Genomic DNA, 21904 nt, shown 5'->3' with positions numbered 1-21904 from the left:
GCGCAGAAAAACAGGGCAAAGAGTCTAAAAGTTGCCGTAATTAAGGAGTTTGATATTAAGAGACATCATGAAATGACACATCAATTTGAAAAATCTTAGTTTACACAAGACTGTCAAAGATAAAGATAGTTAGTCAAGTAAAATGGTGTGTAAATGAAATAATCGGGAAAAAAGTATTATTTAAAGTGGTATATTTCATTATTTGTTTTATTACAGAGTCTGTGGCCCGTGACTTCAAATATATTTCTCCTTTTGGCCCCCAACAAAAAAAGTTTGGACACCCCTGATCTAAAATATTTATTACACTCTGCTACTGTAGGGGGAGCCCATGAGCACAAAATCTCAATCCTACCTAGTGGAGCTTTAAGTCTTGAAGACACTAGAGATACTAAACCACGTCGAACTGCTGCATCTCCAGACCTATATTTTAGTATAAAAATGTGTGGGATGTGATTCTATTGGACGCTCTATCAACACTAATATACCCTCTACTGTACAATCTGCAGGAACTGCAATCCCACTTTTCCTTTTGGGTGCAGCTGTTTTTTAATAATGAGTGTGTATGGGTGTGAGTAACCTTGATACTCATTGGTTACTCAGCCTCGTAAACGCAGTGGGCGGAGCTGAAGATGAGTAGGAAAGAGTGAGTCTTTAATAACCCTGTATGATCTAGTCTCTGTGGTTTCTCCAGTAGAAGAAGAAACAGTGGGAACGTGATCTTCTCAGCAGTAGATTAAAGAGGGCAGTGTGGGAGCTGTAATTTGGGGTCGGGGGAAGGAGGGGGGGGGGGGGGGCAGTTACAGTGGCACCCACTCTGGCCTCGCTCGATTCTGGGTCTAACCACCTTTTAACACAGCGTGAAAGTGAGCTGTGTGTGTTTGGGTTGTTCTGTTTATGTTACAGTATTATCCGATGTGGGAATTCTGGGCAGATGCCTATATTCAATATTAGAGATGTACAGGGGTTGAACAATGAAACTGAAATATAAAACATTTAATTTGAAGGAAAACTATTGTGTATTTGCATATAAAGTGTGTCAAAAAATGACTTTTAAATGCATTTACTCATTCTTCAAAGGGCTATGTGGTCTGTTTCAGCCTCATTATGTAACCTTAATAATAGTACTAATAATAAACTAAAAGTTTTATATCAGTTTTATATCGGATCGGAGCTGAAAAAAAGTGTATCGTCCCATTACTAATTTATATATCTTACATTTCAGCTTTCAACCAGCTGTATACAACCGATATGAAACCTAAACGACTCTCAAGTTTGAAAGACCATCAAAAACGTTGTGATGAAACTGGCTCTCATCAGGAGAGCCCCAAGGAAAGGAAGAGCAAGAGTTAGCTCATTTTAGCCGTAGCCTTTAGTACTTAACACACACACAAAGATCGTTCCCAGCTCAGTCTCAGTGTGTTGTCTGTAGCAGAGTTTAACCTCCAGTCGACCTGCCGTTTACTAAATGCATTTCTAGTGTTTTGGGGTTTTATGTGCATGTGTGTGTGTTTGTGTGTGTGTGTGTGTGTGTGTTTGGAGTGTAAAAAGTGTGTATTACAATATATACTACAGTATCTGACATCTGACAGAAGATTATCTTATTTTTTATAAGAGAGTCATATATCACAGCTGTCATTGTATATAAAACTTTATTGTAAATACTTTACTGATATAATATGAATCTGACTGTAGAAGATCAATAAGAAAGCTCCTAATTAGAATTAGAATAAAATATGTTCTTCTGACTGTGATTGGCTAGAGCTGCTGTAGCTGCTTCATGATCCAGCCTGCTAATGATGGAGTGCTGTTTTCTAGCTTGCGGTCTGTATGTCTAACTGACTGATCTGTAATCTGTAAATTTTGCACCTTATGTGCCCTATTTTATAAATCTACAGATGAGCTGTAAACCATGCAGCGTGCAGCTTGATTTAGGGCAGGGGTCGGCAATCGGTGGCTCACAAGCATGAAACATGATGAACAAAAATGAAAAAAAAAAAATATATAGAAAATAAAATGCTTCTCTGGCGTGCTTTTGTTTACATTCCTCCTCATTTTTCCGCCCGTTCTTGGGCTCCTGATCTCCTTATAAGGGCATTTTTTGTTGCCGGCTGTGTCCCAAATTCACTAATTCACTAGCCGGGGCAGCGGTAGTTTATTGGACCGTGACTCTGACGATGCGGGTTGGATCCTGCGTGAGGAGCGGTGTGTTTATTGTGTTTACTGTATTTATTTTTTTGCTTCTTTCTTCTTGGGTTTACCTGCTTTGAGATCAACTGTTCTGCAATTGGGTTCAACAACCCTCTGGGCTGGAGAGCTACTAGTCTGTAGGACTCCATCCCATTACACTTTTTTTTTTTTGTAAATGTGTCTTTGCTATCATAATGATGGGAAAAGTACACCTTATGCAACTCTAAACATGCAAAACGCAGGTACTTATACTCTTAATTAATTATAGGTGTCTATAGGCGTCTGACTGTTTTCGTCTGTCTAGGTTGTATTCAGTCAGTGGAGCACCTTTCGTTTTTTTTTTTTTTTTTGCCAAGATAGCAATACTCTAGAAATTTACCTGAACACTAAGAGATTCTGTAGCCCCAAGTACCAAAAACAACGACCGTAGATCTAAAATGTTTCAGTCCTCTTATCTGTTAGCATGTTGGATCATGAAATGTCGCTTTATTAAAGCTTTGAGAACAAATGCAGCATAACTCTCTGCTCTCTGTCGCCCCCACAACCCATTCACTTCCAATCCCCACCCCTTCTTCCTACCTTCCACCCCCTCTTATCCCTGTCTTTCTGCTGCCCTCGGCTTCACCCATGCAGGCAGTGAAAGTGGACGCAGTACCCCCAGCCTCTCCACCTACTCTGATGGAAAATCTCCATCCTCTACGTACGTGGCTGCACCCAAGCACTTCCACATACCAGGTAGGCCTGCTCTGCTTCTGCACCTCCACCCACTATTCATAAAGGATAATAATCTGAGGTTTTCTGGACTGATAAAGACCTCAAAACTGAAAAAATTGCAATTATACTGCAGTAAATTTGGTAGCTTTGGCTAATGCTAACGAAAGGGGATAAATATTTGAAATATCTTGTTTGCCTGCCAATTACTACAAATACAGCTTTTAAAATGTGATCTTCAGCGGCTTCACTGATGCACGCATATACAGGGGTTGGACAATAAAACTGAAACAGGAGAGTTGAGGTGCACATTGAATTCTGCGTGATTTGATCAGCCGTGGTTTTATGTTTTTTTTGGATACAATCCGGGTTAGCACCCGAACATCCCTTTCAGACAGCTTCCTCTTACAGCATCCACAGTTAATCCTGTTGGATGTGGTTGGTTCTTCTTGGTGGTTATGCTGACATTACCCTGGATACTGTGGCTCTTGATGCATCACAAAGACTTGCTGTCTTGGTCACAGATGCTCCAGCAAGACGTGCACCAACAATTTGTCCTCTTTTGAACTCTGGTATGTCCCCCATAATGTTGTGTGCATTGCAATATTTAGAGCAGAACTGTGCTCTTACCCTGCTAATTGAACCTTCACACTCTGCTCTTACTGGTGCAATGTGCAATTAATGAAGATTGACCACCAGGCTGCTCCAATTTAGCCATGAAACCTCCCACACTAAAATGACAGGTGTTTCAGTTTCATTGTCCAACCCCTGTATATGTATAGAGCAATGAGCAAACTAACAAAATCAACAGGCACAATCGCACCAGTTTTCCTGAAGAGCTTTCTTTCACTGCAACAAGAATCTACGAATGGTATGATTAACAGTAATGACAAAACTATTTACATTGATTTTTTTTTACTTTATGCAGCTGTATACAAGACAATTAAGAGATGATTTGTTTGATTTTACTATTCATAGGTTTATGTTTAAGTAAAATGAACATTGTTGTTTTATTGTTTAGATTACAGACAACATTTCTCCCAAATTCCAAATAAAAATATTGTCTAGAGCAGCGATTCTCAGCTGGTAGGTCAGGACCCAAAATTTTATATAAAATAAAATAATAATAATGAATGCTCATCTGATTTTGTACTCTTCTTTTATACTGGGAAAAAAGAGACAGAGTTTCTTACTAATGTACTTCTTTATTTTTGATTTAGTTTTAATATTTAATTTTATTTTAGTAACTTTTATACATGTAGTTGTCATGTACCTCCTCAGTTTAAAAAAAACATGCTCTTAAAAGGGGTTTTGAAGGCTACAAATTTTTTATTTGTATTCTATAAAAGTGTTTCGCAACTTAATGACCATGAGAAAAATGTGTGTCCCAAAATGTGATGAGACCAGTTAAGAACCCCTGATTTAGAGCATTTCTACCAGAAAATGTGAAATTGTAGAAATGTGAAAATAAGGAAAAATATACAGAAGAAAATAAGAAATCTTTTTTTTTTTTTTTACTTTTCTAAGGCAAGTTCAGAAATCAATATTTGATGGAATAGTCCTGGTTTTTAATCACAGTTTTAATTTCATGCATCTTGGCATCATGTTCTCCTCCACCAGTCTTACACACTGCTTTTGGATAACTTTATGCTGCTTTACTCCTGGTGCAAAAATTCAAGCAGTTCAGTTTGGTTTGATGGCTTGTGATCATCCATCTTCCTCATTCCATCTTCCTCATCCTACATTCCAGAAGTTTTTTTATTGGATTCAGGTCTAGAGAGAGGCTCTTCTTTATTTGTCACCCAAAAGCAGTGTGAAAGACTGGTGGAGAGCATGCTATGTATAAAAATAGCTCACTATGCCAAATTATGTGTTAAAAAAAATAATATTTTATTTTTGCTGGGTATATAATTATTTACTTGGTTGTTTTAGCTCTCTAGTCAGTGGTTTGTTGCTATGCAGTTTCAGCAGGCTCTCTATAATTGGTCTAAATCTTTTTTTTTAATGAAAAATGCAGTTTAGTTTTCAGAGTCCTGGAAGTAATGATGATCAAATCCACAGTGTCTTTAGAAATACAGATCATTATGCACTTCATTATGATAATATAATAACAGTAATAACATACTGTATCATTCATCATCATATTGTTTAACTCTAACAACTCCCATCAGACCTGTGAATTTATTCACTGGTTCAGTTGTTCTCGGTCGTCCTGCTTATCTGGATACTCTGTATAGAAATGTTCTACAGAGCTTCTGCTGACGTCTCATGAACAGAAATGTCCAGAGATTGGGCTGGCAATCACAGGGTCTTGATTTGTCACCCAAAAGCATTGTAAAAGACTGGTGGAGAGCATGTCACGAGAGAATAGTAACTTCACAGGGGAAATTTTGACACAATGCATATAAAAAGCTCACTATGTCAAAATATAGAGTAAAAATAAATGTAATAAATGCATTAAAAAAATATAAGCTATCTAGCTTATATCTAGCTCTCTAGTTAGTGTTTTGTTGCTATGCAGTTTCAGCAGGCTCTCTGTAATTGGTCTAAATCTCTTTTTTTTATTTTTTTTTTTAAATGAAAAATGCAATTTAGTTTTCAGAGTCCTGGAAGTAATGATGATCAAATCCACAGTGTCCTTAGAAAATACAGATCATTATGCACTTTGTCATGATATTATAGTAATAATAACATAGTTTCAGGTCTAGAGATTGGGCTGGCATTCACAGGGTCTTGATTTGTCACCCAAAAGCATTGTGAAAGACTGGTGGAGAACATGCCCAGAAAGCATGGCAACTTCACAGGAGAAATTTTGATACAATGCATATAAAAAGCTCACTATGTCATTCATCATCATATTGTTTAATTCTAACAACTCCCCTCAGACCCAAACTCTACTGTATTTTAATTGAATTTATTCTCTGATTCAGTTATTCTCGTCTGTTTCTCTGTATCCTCTGTATTGAAATGTTCTGACGAGCTTCTCTTGACGTCTCGTGAACAGAATAGCTGGTGACAGGACTGCATGAAGTCTGATCTGTGGACCTCGTCTCCGCTGTCCTTTCGTAATGCGTCCTAATAATAATAATTCTGCATTTATGGTTCACTGCTGCAAGCCAAAGACATCCAGCATCATATTGTTCACATTCAGAACAAAGCTGTCAGTGTCGCCGGGCGCTGCCCGCGCCGCCAGCCGTTCCCGGACCCCAATAAAATGAACTAAAGCCTATTGAACATGGATTTAATACATTTCAACCCATTATACTTGTTACACTATTGTTCTTTTCCCTCCCCATCTTTCTTTATTGAGCCTTTTGTTTCCATTGCTGCCAGATGCTGGAACAGCGCTGAAAATGACCTGCATGTGTTGCGATAAATGCGTCATTTTTCCTAAAGAGAGAGAGAGAGAGCTGCTGCCGCTGCTGCTGCTGAGCTTAATCTGTGGCAGTTGTTTGGAAGCCGCTGAGGTTAAGAAGCGAAGTGAGGTGGGGATGATTTAAGCGGCGCAGTGAGACGAACATGCTGGGTCAATTAATGAGGATGAAGCAATGGTGTCGTTCCATTTGCCCATCGTTTATCATTTATTATTTACAGAGTTTGGCCGCTGGCTAGGATCTGTGTTAGTGATTGTAAAGGCCTTTTCAGTGCTGTGATCTTTAAGGGGGGAGTTGGGTTGGGAGGGGGGTTAAAATGGAGATAATTGATTATTGCATGATAGATTAATGTATTTTTTGGACTATAAGGCTCAGAATCTATGTGCTAAGTGCTAAGGCTGGGTGAAGCAGCATTAGCATTAGCCACTAAAGGCAGCGCTAGCAGGGCCTAAAAATGCTGCAAGATAGCACTAGAATTAGGAACCCTGAGTGTTCCAGTAACCTAGGGTGCTATTAGCTAGCGGTTTGTTCCACGTAGCTTGTTTTAAAACAGCAAACAGGCAGAATACAGTCCGATATACTCACCTCTGAACAGAGAAAGAGCGAAGGAGTTAGCGCTTAGCGTGGTTAGCGGCTAATGCTAATGCTGCTGCATCCCAGCCTTAGTGCTGGAGAAACTTCACTTAAAAACTCACCCTTATAACCCTTATATTTTCTTGTCTATTTTCATGCATAAAGCGCACTGAATTGTAAGGCGCATTTTAAGCAACACTAGTAAGGACTGTTGCCATGTTTCCCTTCTTATAGGGAAGCATCTAAGTAAACAAAACTGTAATACTTAAAAAAAAAAAAAAAACATTTTCTTTTAAAGTCAAATGAGTGCTGGATGTTAATCTACACACTTATTTCTCTCCTGAAAACTGTTTATTTGGGTGAGTAAAGCACCTTTTTATTTACAGCAAGCTTAGATTTACAGATTTCTACTAAGGCTGGGTGCAACAGCATTAGCATTAGCTGCTAACCGCAGTGCTAGTGAGATGTAAATGCTGCCCGATAGCACTAGACTGAGGAACGCTGAGTGTTCTGGTAAGCCAGGGTGCTATCAGCTAGCGGTTTGTCCCATGTAGCCTGTTTTAATACAGCAAACAAACAAACTACAGTCAAATATACTCACCTCTGAACGGAGAAAGAGCTTAAGAACTAACGCTGTGGTTAGCGGCTAATGCTAATGCTGCTGCACCCAGCCTTAGAGATGGAAAAAATTTTCATAACCAGCATAAAAAAAGATCACTATTAGTTTGTCTCAGGAGTTAGCTAGCTAGCTAACTTTCCCATTCCACCTTAAATGTTGCAACAGACAGGTAGTCAGGGGCTGCAGCATTTAAGGTGGAACAGAAAAATAAAAATAAAATACAAGCTAATCAAAGCTAATTTCAGCTCCCTTTCACAGATAAATGAAGAAATGGACAATAATATTTAATATCTGCACCATTTCCCACCTTTCTGAAGACATACAATAAAATACACCCTAAAGTTAACTGTAGTTAAGCAGCAGCAGCAGCAGCAGTTAGGTTGCTGAACTTTATTAAGCGCTCCTGATGACGTATCTATAGGGTGAATGAAGGGTTTTCCAATTCTTACTCTGTTCTAAGGGTTACGCTAGAAAAAGAAGGGATTCGGACTAAAACTCTTGTGTCAAAAAAAATGTCCTTATTTGGATTCTGCACCAGATTGTTTGTTTGTACCATTTCGAAATCGATCAAAAGCCCGACTTCATAAGACAAAGGCACAAACTGTTGATTGTTGCATGCTAACCATGCGTAACCATTTCTCCATAATGAGGAGGAGTCCCAAATGCCAAATCTGATACAGTAACAGATGTTCCTGCAGTCCTGCTGCTGCAGTCCTGACTCCATCCTCCAGTAACTCCTTCTAACTCATGCTTCTTCTTCTTATTCTTATTCTTATTCTTATTATTATAATCACTCATATATGTTTTTTTGCTTGTTTGACTTCTTCTTTTATTCTTTATCTCTCTTTTTATGTTTCCTTTCCTTTCGTTATCTGCTTCTATCATGGTCTATCTCTCTCTTTCTATCTCTCTTTCTTTCTGTGTTCCATTCCAGATAATAAAACCAAAGATAATATCTATAGAAAGCCCCCTATCTACAAACAGCATGGTACAGTTCAATCTCTCTGATAACCATGACTCTCTGCATGCTCTGTGGCATGATGCCATTTCTCATGGTATCCTGTTGCACTGGTACCCAGTGCCCCTTTTTTATTAGATCCCTTCTTTTTTCTTTTTGCTTCTGGTTTGTTTCCATCTCAGACTTTGCAGTATTGACCAAATTCTCTTTAACCACCTTAATCTGAACCTCTTAATTTACTACAAAACATAATTACCTTAACATAATGTACTAATCTACAACCACAGCCCAAAAAAAGGATACAAAAGGTTAGCGATGTTGTGTAAAATGTAAAAAATATATATATATATGTGTAAATTTACAAAAACAGAATGCATTGATGCAGTGTAAATCTCCTACACCTCGTCGCTGTCCAATGAAAAACACTTATCTCCAAAACAGCAACTTTACAGGAGAGAGAAAAAACTTTGAAAACTTTCAATGGAAGTCAATGTAAAAAGAGTTTATTTCAGGTCATTTTGAAGAGTTTCTATTGGTCCGTTCATCAAGAAATTTCGGCACAGTGTAGGTAATAGTTTGTCTGCTCAAATTATGTAGGAAACTAAAAATCGACAAAAATGGAGATAAGTGTTTTTCATATGACAGCGATGAATATATTTATATTTATATATATATATTTACAGTGGTATGAAAAATATTGGGAACCCCTGACAATTTTCATGAATTCCCTTTAGTTCTAAACCATTGGTTGTTCGGATCAGCAGTTCCAGTTAAATATATTGAGTTAAATATATGAAATTTGAGAAGTGAAATTAAGTTTATAGGATTTACAGAAAGTGTGCAATAATTGTGTGTTCCAAACTTTTTTTTATACCACTGTATATATTTATTTCCCTAAAGAACATACAACACATGTCAGATGTTAAGAGTGAGGCATTTTACCATTGCATTTAAAAAAGCTTCAAACGCTGAGCTTTAGTCCAAAGAAGAAGCATTAGTGGATTATAGACAAAAAATAAATAATTACATATACTCCAAATAACTTCTGAATATATCTACACTGATGTGTGGTGGTCTGGAAATGAGGTGTGTTCAGGTAAATTTCTGGTGTATATATCTTAGCAACGGAAAACAGAGGTGCTCCACTGACTGAATACAATCTAGACTATAATTAACAGTCAGATGTTCATTGTTATCTTGGCAACACAGGAACACCTGTACTTGTTACGCACACATGAACATGCAGCAGTGCACAAACCCAACTTTTATATCAACAATAAACTGAATACTAAATAAAATAACATTCCTATTCTGGTAAACTGACATGTTTGTTTACAGGGTCCAGGTAGCTGCGCTGTTAAAATAGCAATCCGCCAAAGTCAGAGCTCACCTGACTCTTAAAGGGAATGATGAGCAAATCACACAGTGATTGGTTTATTTAACGCTATACCCAAAATTAACCCCACTCACGACTAATTAAGATAATTAGTACATGCCTTTTGCCACACAAGGTGTACTTTTCCTGTCGTTACGATCATGTGAGTTAGTGTTAACAGTGTTAATAATAAAATGTCTCATTTTCAAAATATGATATGTTTTCTATATGTTCTATTATGAATAAAATATGGGTGTGTGAGATTTACAAATCATTGCATTCTGTTTTTATTTACATAAAAAAATATATTAACATTTTACACAGCGTCCAAACATTTTTTTCTTTAATTGGTGTTGTAAAATGTTAAGGTTTCTAAAAAAAAAAAAAAAATAAATCTGTACAGCAGGGGTCGGCAATTAAGTTAAAATATTTTCCAAGCTAAAAAATTCTGTTTTCTAAAATGAAGTGTAATGATGGGATGGAGTGCTGCAGCAGACTATAGTAGCTCTCCAGCCCAGAGGGTTGTTGAACCCAGTTACAGAACAGTTGATCTCCACTGCAAAAAACAAAATCTTAACAAGTAAAATGATTTAATTTCAACGAAATAAATCTAATTTATTTCTCTGATAAGACTTTGTGTCTTACTAAGCATTGTAAGTGTAGGTTTGATTTACTTATTTTAAAAATAAATGTACACACCGCTTCTCACTCGGGATCGAACCCATGTCGTCAGGGTCGCGTTCCAATACACTACCACTGCCCCGGCTAGTGAATTAGTGAATTGGGACACAGCCGGGAAAAAAAAAAAACGCCCTTATAAGGAGATACGGAGCTCAAGAACAGGCAGAAAAAACGGAACGGGCGAAAACAGGGGAGGGATGTAAACAAAAGCTCTCCAGAGGAGCGTTTTATTATAATATATATTTTTTCATTATCAATTATTATAGTTAAAAAAAAAAAAAACACAGGCCAGATGTTTTATGCTTGTGGGCCACCTATCGCCGCCCCCTGCTGTAGAGCCATAATACTGCAACTGTGTGTAACAGCGTGTGTTCATATTATAATTTTTATTTTATTTCAGTTTTTATAAGCTGGCAGTGTAACAAACAAACAATGCAGTTTGATTGCCTTTGATTGTGATTTTATTTTTATTTTTTTCTCTTATTATTATTATTATGGAATATTTGACTCATAATCCAAAGAATCTGACATGGAAACAAGCAGTAGATCTTTTTAGTTTTTAGCAGCTTTTTGTCTTTTTGTCCATGGCTCCCATTCGTTCATTCATATCACCTGATTTGATTGTGGTCATGTGACTTTGGCACTGAGCTGTGTGTTACTGTACCGTGTGGGTGTGTGTGTGTATTTGGCTTGTCAGTGGATCTGTGTAATTGGTGGTTTCTGTTGTAAGACTGCTGTAATTGTCTCGTAACTCACTGTGATTGTGATTGGTTGATACGAGCCATCTGATGCACATTTTTATTTTATTTATTTCATAATACAAAAAAAAATATATATATATATATTTATTTTATATATTTATTTTCCCCACTTTTCCCCCACTGGGTGTGTTGTGTCACTCCTCTAATATGCTTGTTGGCTCGGAAGGTAATGTTATGTAGTGATATGTTGTGTTGCTGTTCTGTGATTGGTGGAAATCATGGGTTTAGGTGATTTTTTATAGATATTTTATTGGTTTTTTTTAATAGTGTTACTGTGGTGTTTTGTATTGTGCAGCACTGTGCATGATACCTGTAGTGTTCTCCTCACACTTATTCATTTAATTTAATTCATATTAATGGAATTCTTTTTATTCTTTAACTTATTTACAGCCTCCAGAACATCCTGGCAGGACGGGGAGGAGTCAGACACAAAGGTGAAGTCTATCCTTCCATTTTCTTTCCTACATTATAAATGAATATAAGTGGTTCAGACTATGAAGGAACACATAAGGAATCATGTAGTAACTTAAAAACAGTGTTAAACAAACCGAAATACTCCTGGGGTGGTCCTGATGAGTGCCACTTCCACCATTATAGGCCTGGACAATATTTCGATATCTGTATTTATCACGATATCGATATGTATTATTTACAGACAGGCGTTTCTTAGCGGCGTCAGTTCACTGCAGCCCTGAACATAGCCGGGCTACGTCAGTGCGTGATGACGCAATCATACAGGCACGTAGCCAGATATATGTTTTATATTTGACAATTTTTGCACATCTCTGCTGGATTTTCTCAGTCAGCTTTATGAGGTAGAGTCAGCTGGAATTCAGGCTTTCAGTTAACAGCTGTGCTGAACTCATCAAGAGTTAATTACTTGAATTTCTTGTCTCTTAATAAAGTGTTTGAGAGCATCAGTTAAAGTAAAGTAGTGAAGAGGTAGAGTTACAGGTATACAGTGAATAGTGAATATTTGAGGAATGTCATAAAGACCACCAAAAACGTTATAAAAAGCAGCCTAATTAATAACCATTAATAATCTCCTTTATAAGCCATTCATAAACCCTTTATAAAGGTAGTCTTATTTTAAAGTGGCACCGAAAAAAACACTAATCACTCATTTATCATCTCTTTAACCATCCATCCATTCATCCACCCATCTAATCCACCCATGTATTATCCATTTAACATTAGTCCATGCACCCTTCTGTCCTCCGTCTATCCATCCATCCATCCCTCTATACAATCTTACACTCATTTTCCACCCATTTATTATTTATCCATACATTCATCCACTGATCCATCCATCTATTAATCTTCCAGCCATCCATCCATTCATCTATTTATCCATCCATCTATTGTTCCTCCACCCATCCATCCATACATTCATCCATTTATTTATTATATTTACTACCCACCCATTCGTTTATCATCCCTTTAATCCATCCACCAATTCATCCATCCATTCATCCATCCATCCATCCATCCATCCATCCATCCATCCATTCATCCATTTATCTATGCATCTATTGATCCTCCACCCATCCATCCATTCCTTCATTTAGCTATTATATTTACTACGCACCCATTCGTTTATCATACCTTTAATCCATCCATCAATCCATCCATCCATCCATCCATTCATCCATCCATCCATCCATCCATCCATTCATCCATTTATCTATTTATCTATGCATCTATTGATCCTCCACCCATCCATCCATTCCTTCATTTATCTATTATATTTACTACGCACCCATTCGTTTATCATCCCTTTAATCCATCCACCCATCCATCCATCCATTCATCCATCCATCCATCCATTCATCCATTTATCTATGCATCTATTCATCCTCCACCCATCCATCCATTCATTCATTTATCTATTATATTTACTACCCACCCATTCGTTTATCATCCCTTTAATCCATCCATCAATCCATCCATCCATTCATCCATCCATCCATCCATCCATCAATCCATCCATCCATTCATCCTTTGCTTAATTAATAATTTTAGTCAGTCTTCTATATTTAATTTCTTATCTGTCTGTGTTTTTTTAATGGGATTCTCCCCCCAAAAAAACATCTATTTTAACTTTCTATTCCCTCCTTTTCACAATTTAGTGTTATTTTAGCTACTTAACTGTTTAGTTCTCTATTTTTTTTGTGTTTGTAATTTTGTATTATTCTAATTATTTATCTCTCAGTGGCTTTAGAAATAGAGTGAAAATAAAGGTTAATTGATTGATATTTATTCTTTTTTCTGTTTATGATCTTACTGGTGTTTTTTTGATGTCTCTTTAGACCAGGACTAGTTGGACGTCACCAGACATTGACCCCAGGACCTCCACCCACAGCCTCCCCACAGACATGTCTCAACCCAGTGAGTAACCATCACAGAATTCTCCCCTTTCAGACCCATTTCCCCCTTTTCTCACAATTTTCAACATTTTCATAAATACTTGATTTGAATGTAATTTTTCAGTCCTTGTTAAGTTGTAAATGCTCTGCTGCATTAGTAATATGGGTCACCCTGTAGATCACTAAAATAGGACCCACATCTGAATTGTCTGCAGTCTAAACACAGCCTAGGATGGTTTTATTAAAGTACATGCTGAACTGAATCTTTAAATGTTAATTTTCTGCTTCCTGTTGCAGATTTCCCCTACAATAAATCAGCTTCTCTGCCGGGGTATGGACGCAATGGCATCTACAAGGTAAACTGCATTATAGTATACACTAGGGCTGTCCAAACTACGGCCTGCAGGCCATTTGGGGCCCGTTTCCTTTTTTAGAGCGGCCCGCGAGGTATTTTAGAAATAGAATGAAAGTTGGTCCACTGTTAAGCAGATTTTTATAATGTGAGATTCAAAGTTTGAACGCTAGGTGTCAGAAACGGGCCAAAGAGTCTAAAAGCGGAGAGGGTGCGCATTTCTAGCGCAGAAAAACGGGCCAAAGAGTCTAAAAGAGGAGAGGGTGCGCATTTCTAGCGCAGAAAAACGGGCCAAAGAGTCTAAAAGAGGAGAGGATGCGCATTTCTAGCGCAGAAAAACGGGGAAAAAGATACTTAAAGTGGAGAGGGTGCGCATTTCTAGCGCTCAAAAATGGGGCAAAGAGTCTAAAAGCGGAGAGAGTGCGCATTTCTAGCGCAGAAAAACGGGTCAAAGAGTCTAAAAGCGGAGAGGGTGCGCATTTCTAGCGCAGAAAAACGGGTCAAAGAGTCTAAAAGCGGAGAGAGTGTGCATTTCTAGCGCAGAAAAACGGGCCAAAGAGTCTAAAAGAGGAGAGGGTGCGCATTTCTAGCGCAGAAAAACGGGCCAAAGAGTCTAAAAGAGGAGAGGATGCGCATTTCTAGCGCAGAAAAACGGGGAAAAAGATACTTAAAGTGGAGAGGGTGCGCATTTCTAGCGCTCAAAAATGGGGCAAAGAGTCTAAAAGCGGAGAGAGTGCGCATTTCTAGCGCAGAAAAACGGGTCAAAGAGTCTAAAAGCGGAGAGAGTGTGCCCGTGACTTTAAATATATTTCTCCTTCTGGCCCCCAACAAAAAAAGTTTGGACACCCCTGGTATACACTATACAGAATTTCACATTATTATAGAGACAGGAAATAAAGCTTTTTTTCAGGCAGTACATGAGGTAGTTGGTGTGGTGCGGTGGATAACATCACTGGTTCAACAATTCGTGGTCTGGGTGATTAAACTGTAATACACCAATAGTGTATCCTTGGGCAAGACTCCTAACCATATACCATATTACCATATTTGTTCACAGTATAAGGTGCACCGGCGTATTTAATGCAACACTAGTAGCTAGTAACTAGTAGTAGGAGCAGTGGTGTTGCCTTGTTTCACTTTTACATTTAGCAGGTCTGGCCGATGGGTGGCGAACTGTAAAGCTGAGCTTAGTTCAGTAAACAAAACTGTAATTTCTTGTTTTTTCTTAAAAAAAAACAAAAAAAAAACATATTTTTAAAGTTAAACGAGTGCTGGATGTTAATCTACAAAGATTCCCTCCTGAAAACTGTTTATTTGGGTGAGAAATGCGCCTCCGTTTAATTACAGTAAGCTTAGATTACCAAATTTCTCCAGCACTAAGACTGGAGCATTAGCATTAGCGGCTAATCGCTAGCGCTACACTGAGTAATCCTGATTGTTTTCCGGTAAGCCAGGGTAATATTAGCTAGCAGTTTGTCCCAGATAGCTTGTTTTAACATGCTAAATGCACAGACTACTGGTGAACAGCAAAATAGTTAGCGTTGTGGTTAGCGGCTAATGCTAATACTGCTCCAGCAGATAGCAGCAGAATACAGGCCGATAATAATCACTTCTAAACGGCCAAAGAGCTAGTGCTCTGCGCTGCAGTAAACGGGTAATGCTAATACTGCTCCAGCAGTGCTATCCGGGGTTAGCAGCAGGCTACAGGCCGATAATACTCACCTCTGAACGGTGAAAGAGTTAGCGTTCAAGGTGGTTAGCGGCTAATGCTAATACTGCTCCAGCCTTAGTGCTGGAGAAACTTCACTGAATCTCCTGTATAACTCTGTACTTCAGTGTTCAGAGTGGATTTACATTAATACCTGACTGATAGAATTTATACATAAGGAGCACTGAAGATTTTTGTGAAAATTAAAAGATATTAGTATTAATTAATAGATAGAGAGAGAGAGAGAGAGAGAGAGAGATAGATAGACAGACAGAGAGATAAATAGATAGATGTTACAAATATATTTCTGTAAAGTGAATATGTGAATATATGAATACCCAATCATCAGTAAATATACTTGAATGTAAGTGAGGTTGGGGAAGTGTTAGTGTAAATAATAAACCCTTCTGTTTTGTTCTGGGTCAAATTGACCCGTTTTAAAGTTTGAAGATTTAGGAAAAATAGTTAAAAGTATTTTTTTCAGTATGAAACTTCTTCTGCTTGCCTTAATTATTAGTGTAATCAACATATAATATGAAAATGGTTCATCTCACATATTTGCAAAACAAAATTGCAATGTTATGTTTTAATGTTATGTAAAACTATTGTTTTATATGTTGGTCTTTCAAAAGTAATAAAAGTAGTGAAACATTTAAAAAGTTTCTATATAAAAAAATCGAGTGAATGATCCTAATTGAAGCATTAACTGTTATAGGTGAGGAACACCACTGCACTAAATAGTGACTATATTGATAATAATTAGTAATTGAGTTAGTAATGGAATATTCACACTGCTTGTTAGTATTTTTTCAGTCGTCTTTTGGATGACTAAACATGCACCAGGTCAGGACTCGGGAACACCATTACTGTTCCTGACAAATGAAGAAAATAGTCTGATGGCTCTTGGGATAAAGGATCTTCTGAGTCTGTCTGTTGTGACACCTTTTTAACCTCTACATCTGTCTGCAATCCCAGCTTTCCAGCTCTCCCAGTGTGTACTGGGTGTAACGGCTGTGGTCACGTATGCCGTCTCTCGATGTCTCTCTTTGCATCAGTGATGAGTAATCCGGTTTGATTTGGTTTGATTGGGTTTGATTTGACGTCTGCAGCTGTGAGGAAGGGGAGGACAGAGCTAATCGCACATATGGATCATGATTCATCTGCTGCAGCTCAATTAAATTCAGGGTTTAATCTCAGCGTATCAGACTGTATCTGACTGTACTGTCTGACTCGTATCCACATGCTGATCTGATCTGATATCTGGCTGGTTTACAGGAGACCGAGGTCACGGGTGCATCCAGATTAAAGAGGAATAAAAGGGAAATGAGGCCGGCCTGTAGCTGCAGTGATCTGTTTAGGGAGGTTTTTACTGAGGATGAGTCTTTATTTAATTTGCGAGAACACACTCAAGAATGGAGAAACTACTCACGATATATTGTGCTATTTTTATTATTTACAGTGCCCTCCATAATTATTGGCACCCCTGGTTAAGATGTGTTCTTTAGCTTCTCATAAATTGAGTTTTGTTCAGAATAATATAGGACCACGATGGAAAAAAAAGTAAAGTCCAACCTTTAACTCAAGTAAATTTTAAGGGGGAAATAAAATCCCTGACTAAGAAATAATTATTCTTCATAAAATCACCTGTTCCACAATTATTGGCACCCCTAACAATTCTTAGGAAATAAATTTAATAAAAGTATTTCTGTCACTTCTACAGTAGTTTACGAAGTTGATCAGAGTATGTAGGAACATTTAATTAGTAATTCACAACTTCCTGTTTCCCTGGGGTATAAATATGACGTGACACAGAGGCCATTTATCTTCAACATGGGAAAGACAAAGGAACATACCATTCAAGTGAGGCAGATGTGTGTTGACCTTCACAAGTCAGGCAATGGCTACAAGAAAATCGCTACTCGCCTACACCTGTCCATATCTACTGTCAGAGGAATTATTAAGAAGTTTAAAACACCTGGAACAGTGGTAAACAAGCCTGGACGAGGACGCAAGTTTATTTTGCCACCACGCACAGTGAGGAGGATGATAAGAGAAATAAAAAGTTCTCCAAAGCTCACTGTTACAGAATTGCAACAAATGGTAGCTTCTTGGGGTCACAAAGTCTCCAAAACAACCATCAGGCGCTATCTACATGCCAACAAGCTGTTTGGGAGGCATGCACGGAAGAAACCATTTCTCACTCACAATCATAAACGCAAACATTAGGAGTTTGCTAAGCGGTACTGGGACTTCAACTGGGACCGTTTGCTTTGGCCAGACAAAGATAGAGCTTTTTGGCAACAAATGCTCTAAGTGGGTCTGGCGTAACACAAGAGCTGAGTATGCAGAAAAGCACCTCATGCCCACTGTGAAATACGGCGGGGGATCAGTGATGCTGTGGGCCTGTTTCTCTTCTAAAGGCCCTGGGAACCTTGTTAGGGTGCATGGCATCATGAATGCTCTAAAATACCAGGACATTTTAAAACAAAATCTGGTGGCTTCTGCCCGAAAGCTGAAGATGGGTCGTCACTGGGTCTTTCAGCAAGATAATGACCCTAAACATGTGGCCAAATCTACACAGAAATGGTTCACCGCACACAGAATCAAGCTCCTCCCATGGCCATCTCAGTCCCCGGACCTCAACCCCATTGAAAACCTGTGGGGTGAGCTGAAGAGGAGAGTGCAGAGGAGAGGACCCAGGTCGTTGGATGATTTAGAGAGAATGTGCAAAGAGGAATGGTCAAAGATCCCTCTGTATTCTCCCATCTTGTGAAACATTACAGGAGAAGATTAGGTGCTGTTTTGTTGGCAAAAGGGGGTTGTACAAAGTATTAACATCAGGGGTGCTAATAATTGTGGCACACATGATTTGATGTTAAATAATTATTTCTTAATGTGGGATTTTTTTCCTACTGAATAAATTCACTTGAGTTAAAGGTTGTATTTTACTTTTTTTTTCCCATCGTGGTCCTATATTATTTTGAACAAAACTCAATTTATGAGAAGCTAAAGAACACATCTTAACCAGGGGTGCCAATAATTATGGAGGGCACTGTATTTCCCCTAATTTGTATCCCATTTCTCACGCTCAGAGGAAAGCGCAGGTTCTAATACATCAGCTCACAGATGCAGCCTTGTGCTGATCAACATCACCCTAAGAGTGATGAGGGGTGGAGAAAGAGCGCCATCTACTGTACCCACCCAGAGAGAGCAAGACCAGCTGTGCTTTCTCAGGGCTCCGGCAGCTGATGGCAAACTACATGACCGGGATTCGAACCAGTGATCTCCTGATCACTTAAGATCACTGGACTACTCATAGCCCCGCTCAGCTTGTGATATATTGTGTTGATTTTGTTTGTAATACATTATCAATACATGGCATTAAAATATGTATGTATTTATTTATGTATTTATTTTTTACATAGAGGACCCTTCTTCAGTGATCTATAGGTGAGCCTTCAATTGCGTGTCTTTGCTATCGTAACAATGGGAAAAGTATGCTTTGTGTGGCTCGAAATGTGCAAAAGGCATGTACTATTTCTTTTAATTAATTATGGGTGTCTTTTCAATGAACAAAAGACTATAGGTAGCTGCACCTTTAAAATAGCAATCCGCCAAAGTGCTCACCTGGCTGGGAATGATGAGCAACACAGTGGTCATGGTTTATTTCACGTAACGTCCAAAGTTAAACACACCCATGATTAATTAATTAAGAGAATTAGCACATGCCTTTTGCGTATTTCAGGCCGAGCAGGTGTACTTTTCCTGTCGTTATGATAGCAAAGACACACTGAAACACACCCTAAAATAAAAATAAACTGCACAGTGTATGGTTGACAACTCACCTATAGATCCCTAAAAATAGGACCCAAATCTGCTTTGTCTGCAGTCTAAACACAGCTGTGAAGCGTTGGTCACGTCCAAGTAGCTACACCATTAAAATAGCAATCCGCCAAAGTCAGAGAGCACCTGGCTCTTACAGGTGTTTTTTTTAATAGTTTATTTTAAATTACCCCAAAAAGACACCAATGATTATTTTGTTAAGAGAATTAAGAGAATTAGTACATGCCTTTTGCGCATTTAAAGCTCTGCAAGGTGTACTTTTCCCGTCATTACGATAGCAAAGAGACACTAAAACACACCCTAAACTAAACTGCACAGTGTATTGTTGACGGCTCGCCTATAGATCCCTAAAATAGGACCCAAATCTGATTTTTATGCAGTCTAAACACAGCTTTTTTGGTTTTGAGAAAGCACATGCTGAACTGTATCTGCTGAGAAGCGTTGGACATGTCCAGGTAGCTGCACCATTAAAATAACAATCTGCCAAAGTCAGAGAGCACCTGGCTTATTAGTACATGCCTTTTGTGTGCTTTGAGTTGCACAAGGTGTACTTTTCCCATCGTTACGATAGCAAAGACACACTGTCATGCCCTAAATCAAACTGCACAGTGTATGGTTGACGGCTCGCCTATAGATCCCTAAAATAGGACCAAAATCTGATTTGTCTGCAGTCTAAACACAGCCTAGAGAAAGCGAAACACTGAACTGTATCTGCTGAGAAGTGTTGGACATGTTCTAGTTGCTGCACCATTAAAATAGCAATCTGCCAAAGTCAGAGTGCAAATGGCTCTTACAGGGAATTATTAGTTTATTTGGTACCTCTTTAAAAAAAGACTACCTTTATAAAGCGTTTATAAATGGTTTACAATAAGTTAATAATGGTTACTAATTAGATTGTAAATGCCTTAAAAATCGTTAATAATCAGTTATAACACATACATAGAAAAGGCAACAACATAAAAGGCTGTGGGTTCACTATTTGGCAAACAACAGATCATTGTTGAAGGCATTTACAACCTAATTAGTAACCATTAATAAACTAATTGTAAACCATTTATAAACCCTTTATAAAGGTAGTCTTATTTTAAAGTGGTACAGTTTATTTTAAATTACACACAAAGCACACCCATGAATAATTAATTAGGAAAATTAGTACATGCCTTTTGCTCGTTTCGAGCCGCGCATGGTGTACTTTTCCCGTTGTTATGATAGCAAAGACACAGTGATACGCCCTAAATCAAACTGCACAGTGTATGGTTGACAGCTCCCTAAAATAGAACCCAAAGCTGATTTATCTGCAGTCTGAAATAAAATAGTATTAAAATAGCAATCTTCCAAATACTCTTAAAGGAAATTATTAGTTTATTTTAAATTACGCCCAAAAACACACCCATGATTAATTTAATAAGAGAATTAAGATAATTAGTACATCTTTTGTGTGCTTTTCCCATCGTTATGGCAGCAAAGACACACTGACACGCCCTTAATCGAGATGAATGATGCATATTAGATGAATTGCTTAAAGATTGCTAAAATATTGCCCAAAATATATATAATACTGTAGCCCTGCAGCACCAGCCCAAGCCCAGCCCAGACATCACGGCCCATCATAACATCCATAACATTAAACTCCGACCTTTAACCTCAGGAAATTAAAGAGAAACATCAGCAGCTCTGACTGGAGATTGTGCGCAGATCTTTCTGGATCACTGGAGGCTTTAAAACAGACAGAACATCTCTCTCTCTCCCTGTCTCTCTCTCTCTGTCTCTCTCCCTGTCTCTCTCTCTCTCTGTCTCTCTCCCTCTCTCTCTCTATCTCTCTATCTCTCTCGCTCTCTCTCCCTGTCTCTTTCTCTCTGTCTCTCTCCCTCTCTCTCTCTATCTCTCTATCTCTCCCTGTGTCTCTCTCTCTGTCTCTCTCTCTCTCTCTGTGATTATATTTTTATATATTTCTCTCTGCTGCTTCTCTCTCTCTCTCTCTCTCTGTCTCTCTCTCTCTCTGCATGCTGGGAGTGGGCGGAGCGTGTGCGGGTGTGTGAGGGAGCGGTGGTGTGTGTGGAGGTGAGAGTGTGTGTTTAAATTTTTCCCCTCTTCCTGGGTTTTCTATTGTTCTGAGTTCACTGATCACGGTACACCGCTTACCGCGAGAGCGGTGCCGGGGGGGAGGGGGGGGGGTGGCCGCCATGGCCTCTCGCCTTGTGGCGGAGGCGCCGTTGCTCTCCCGCTAAAACGGGTTTAGGTGTGTCCCGCCGGCCGAGGCTGCACTGGAGGACGTGCTGCTCGCGGTGGGGGGTAAAGTTGGCCATGAACAGATCTACTCCGCGTCTAGGATGAATAAAGATGCAGTGGTGTTTATAATAGATGCGCGGTTAGTTAATTAGCTGGTGGAGGGGGGG

At 38.6% G+C, this 21904-nt stretch overlaps 2 protein-coding genes across 2 annotated transcripts in view; one reads left to right on the top strand and one right to left on the bottom strand.

The window, feature by feature from the left end:
• The window catches only part of mkxa (mohawk homeobox a), a 343537-nt gene that overhangs the window by 31296 nt on the left and 290337 nt on the right, over positions 1–21904 (bottom strand). The window lies entirely within an intron of this gene.
• ablim2 (actin binding LIM protein family, member 2) overlaps positions 1–21904 on the top strand; it is a 143897-nt gene that overhangs the window by 104925 nt on the left and 17068 nt on the right. Inside the window, exons 16-20 of the mRNA XM_049464581.1 lie at positions 2821–2922; positions 8399–8452; positions 11630–11673; positions 13549–13627; positions 13903–13961. Of these exons, the coding sequence (XP_049320538.1) occupies positions 2821–2922; positions 8399–8452; positions 11630–11673; positions 13549–13627; positions 13903–13961 (338 nt within the window). The remainder of the gene's footprint in view (positions 1–2820; positions 2923–8398; positions 8453–11629; positions 11674–13548; positions 13628–13902; positions 13962–21904) is intronic.

This window comes from Astyanax mexicanus, chromosome 15 (genome assembly GCF_023375975.1).
Source record: "Astyanax mexicanus isolate ESR-SI-001 chromosome 15, AstMex3_surface, whole genome shotgun sequence".
Lineage (NCBI taxonomy): Eukaryota > Metazoa > Chordata > Actinopteri > Characiformes > Acestrorhamphidae > Astyanax > Astyanax mexicanus.
The sequence above is the reverse complement of the archived record's forward strand: the minus strand, read 5'-3'. Positions and strand labels throughout refer to the sequence as shown.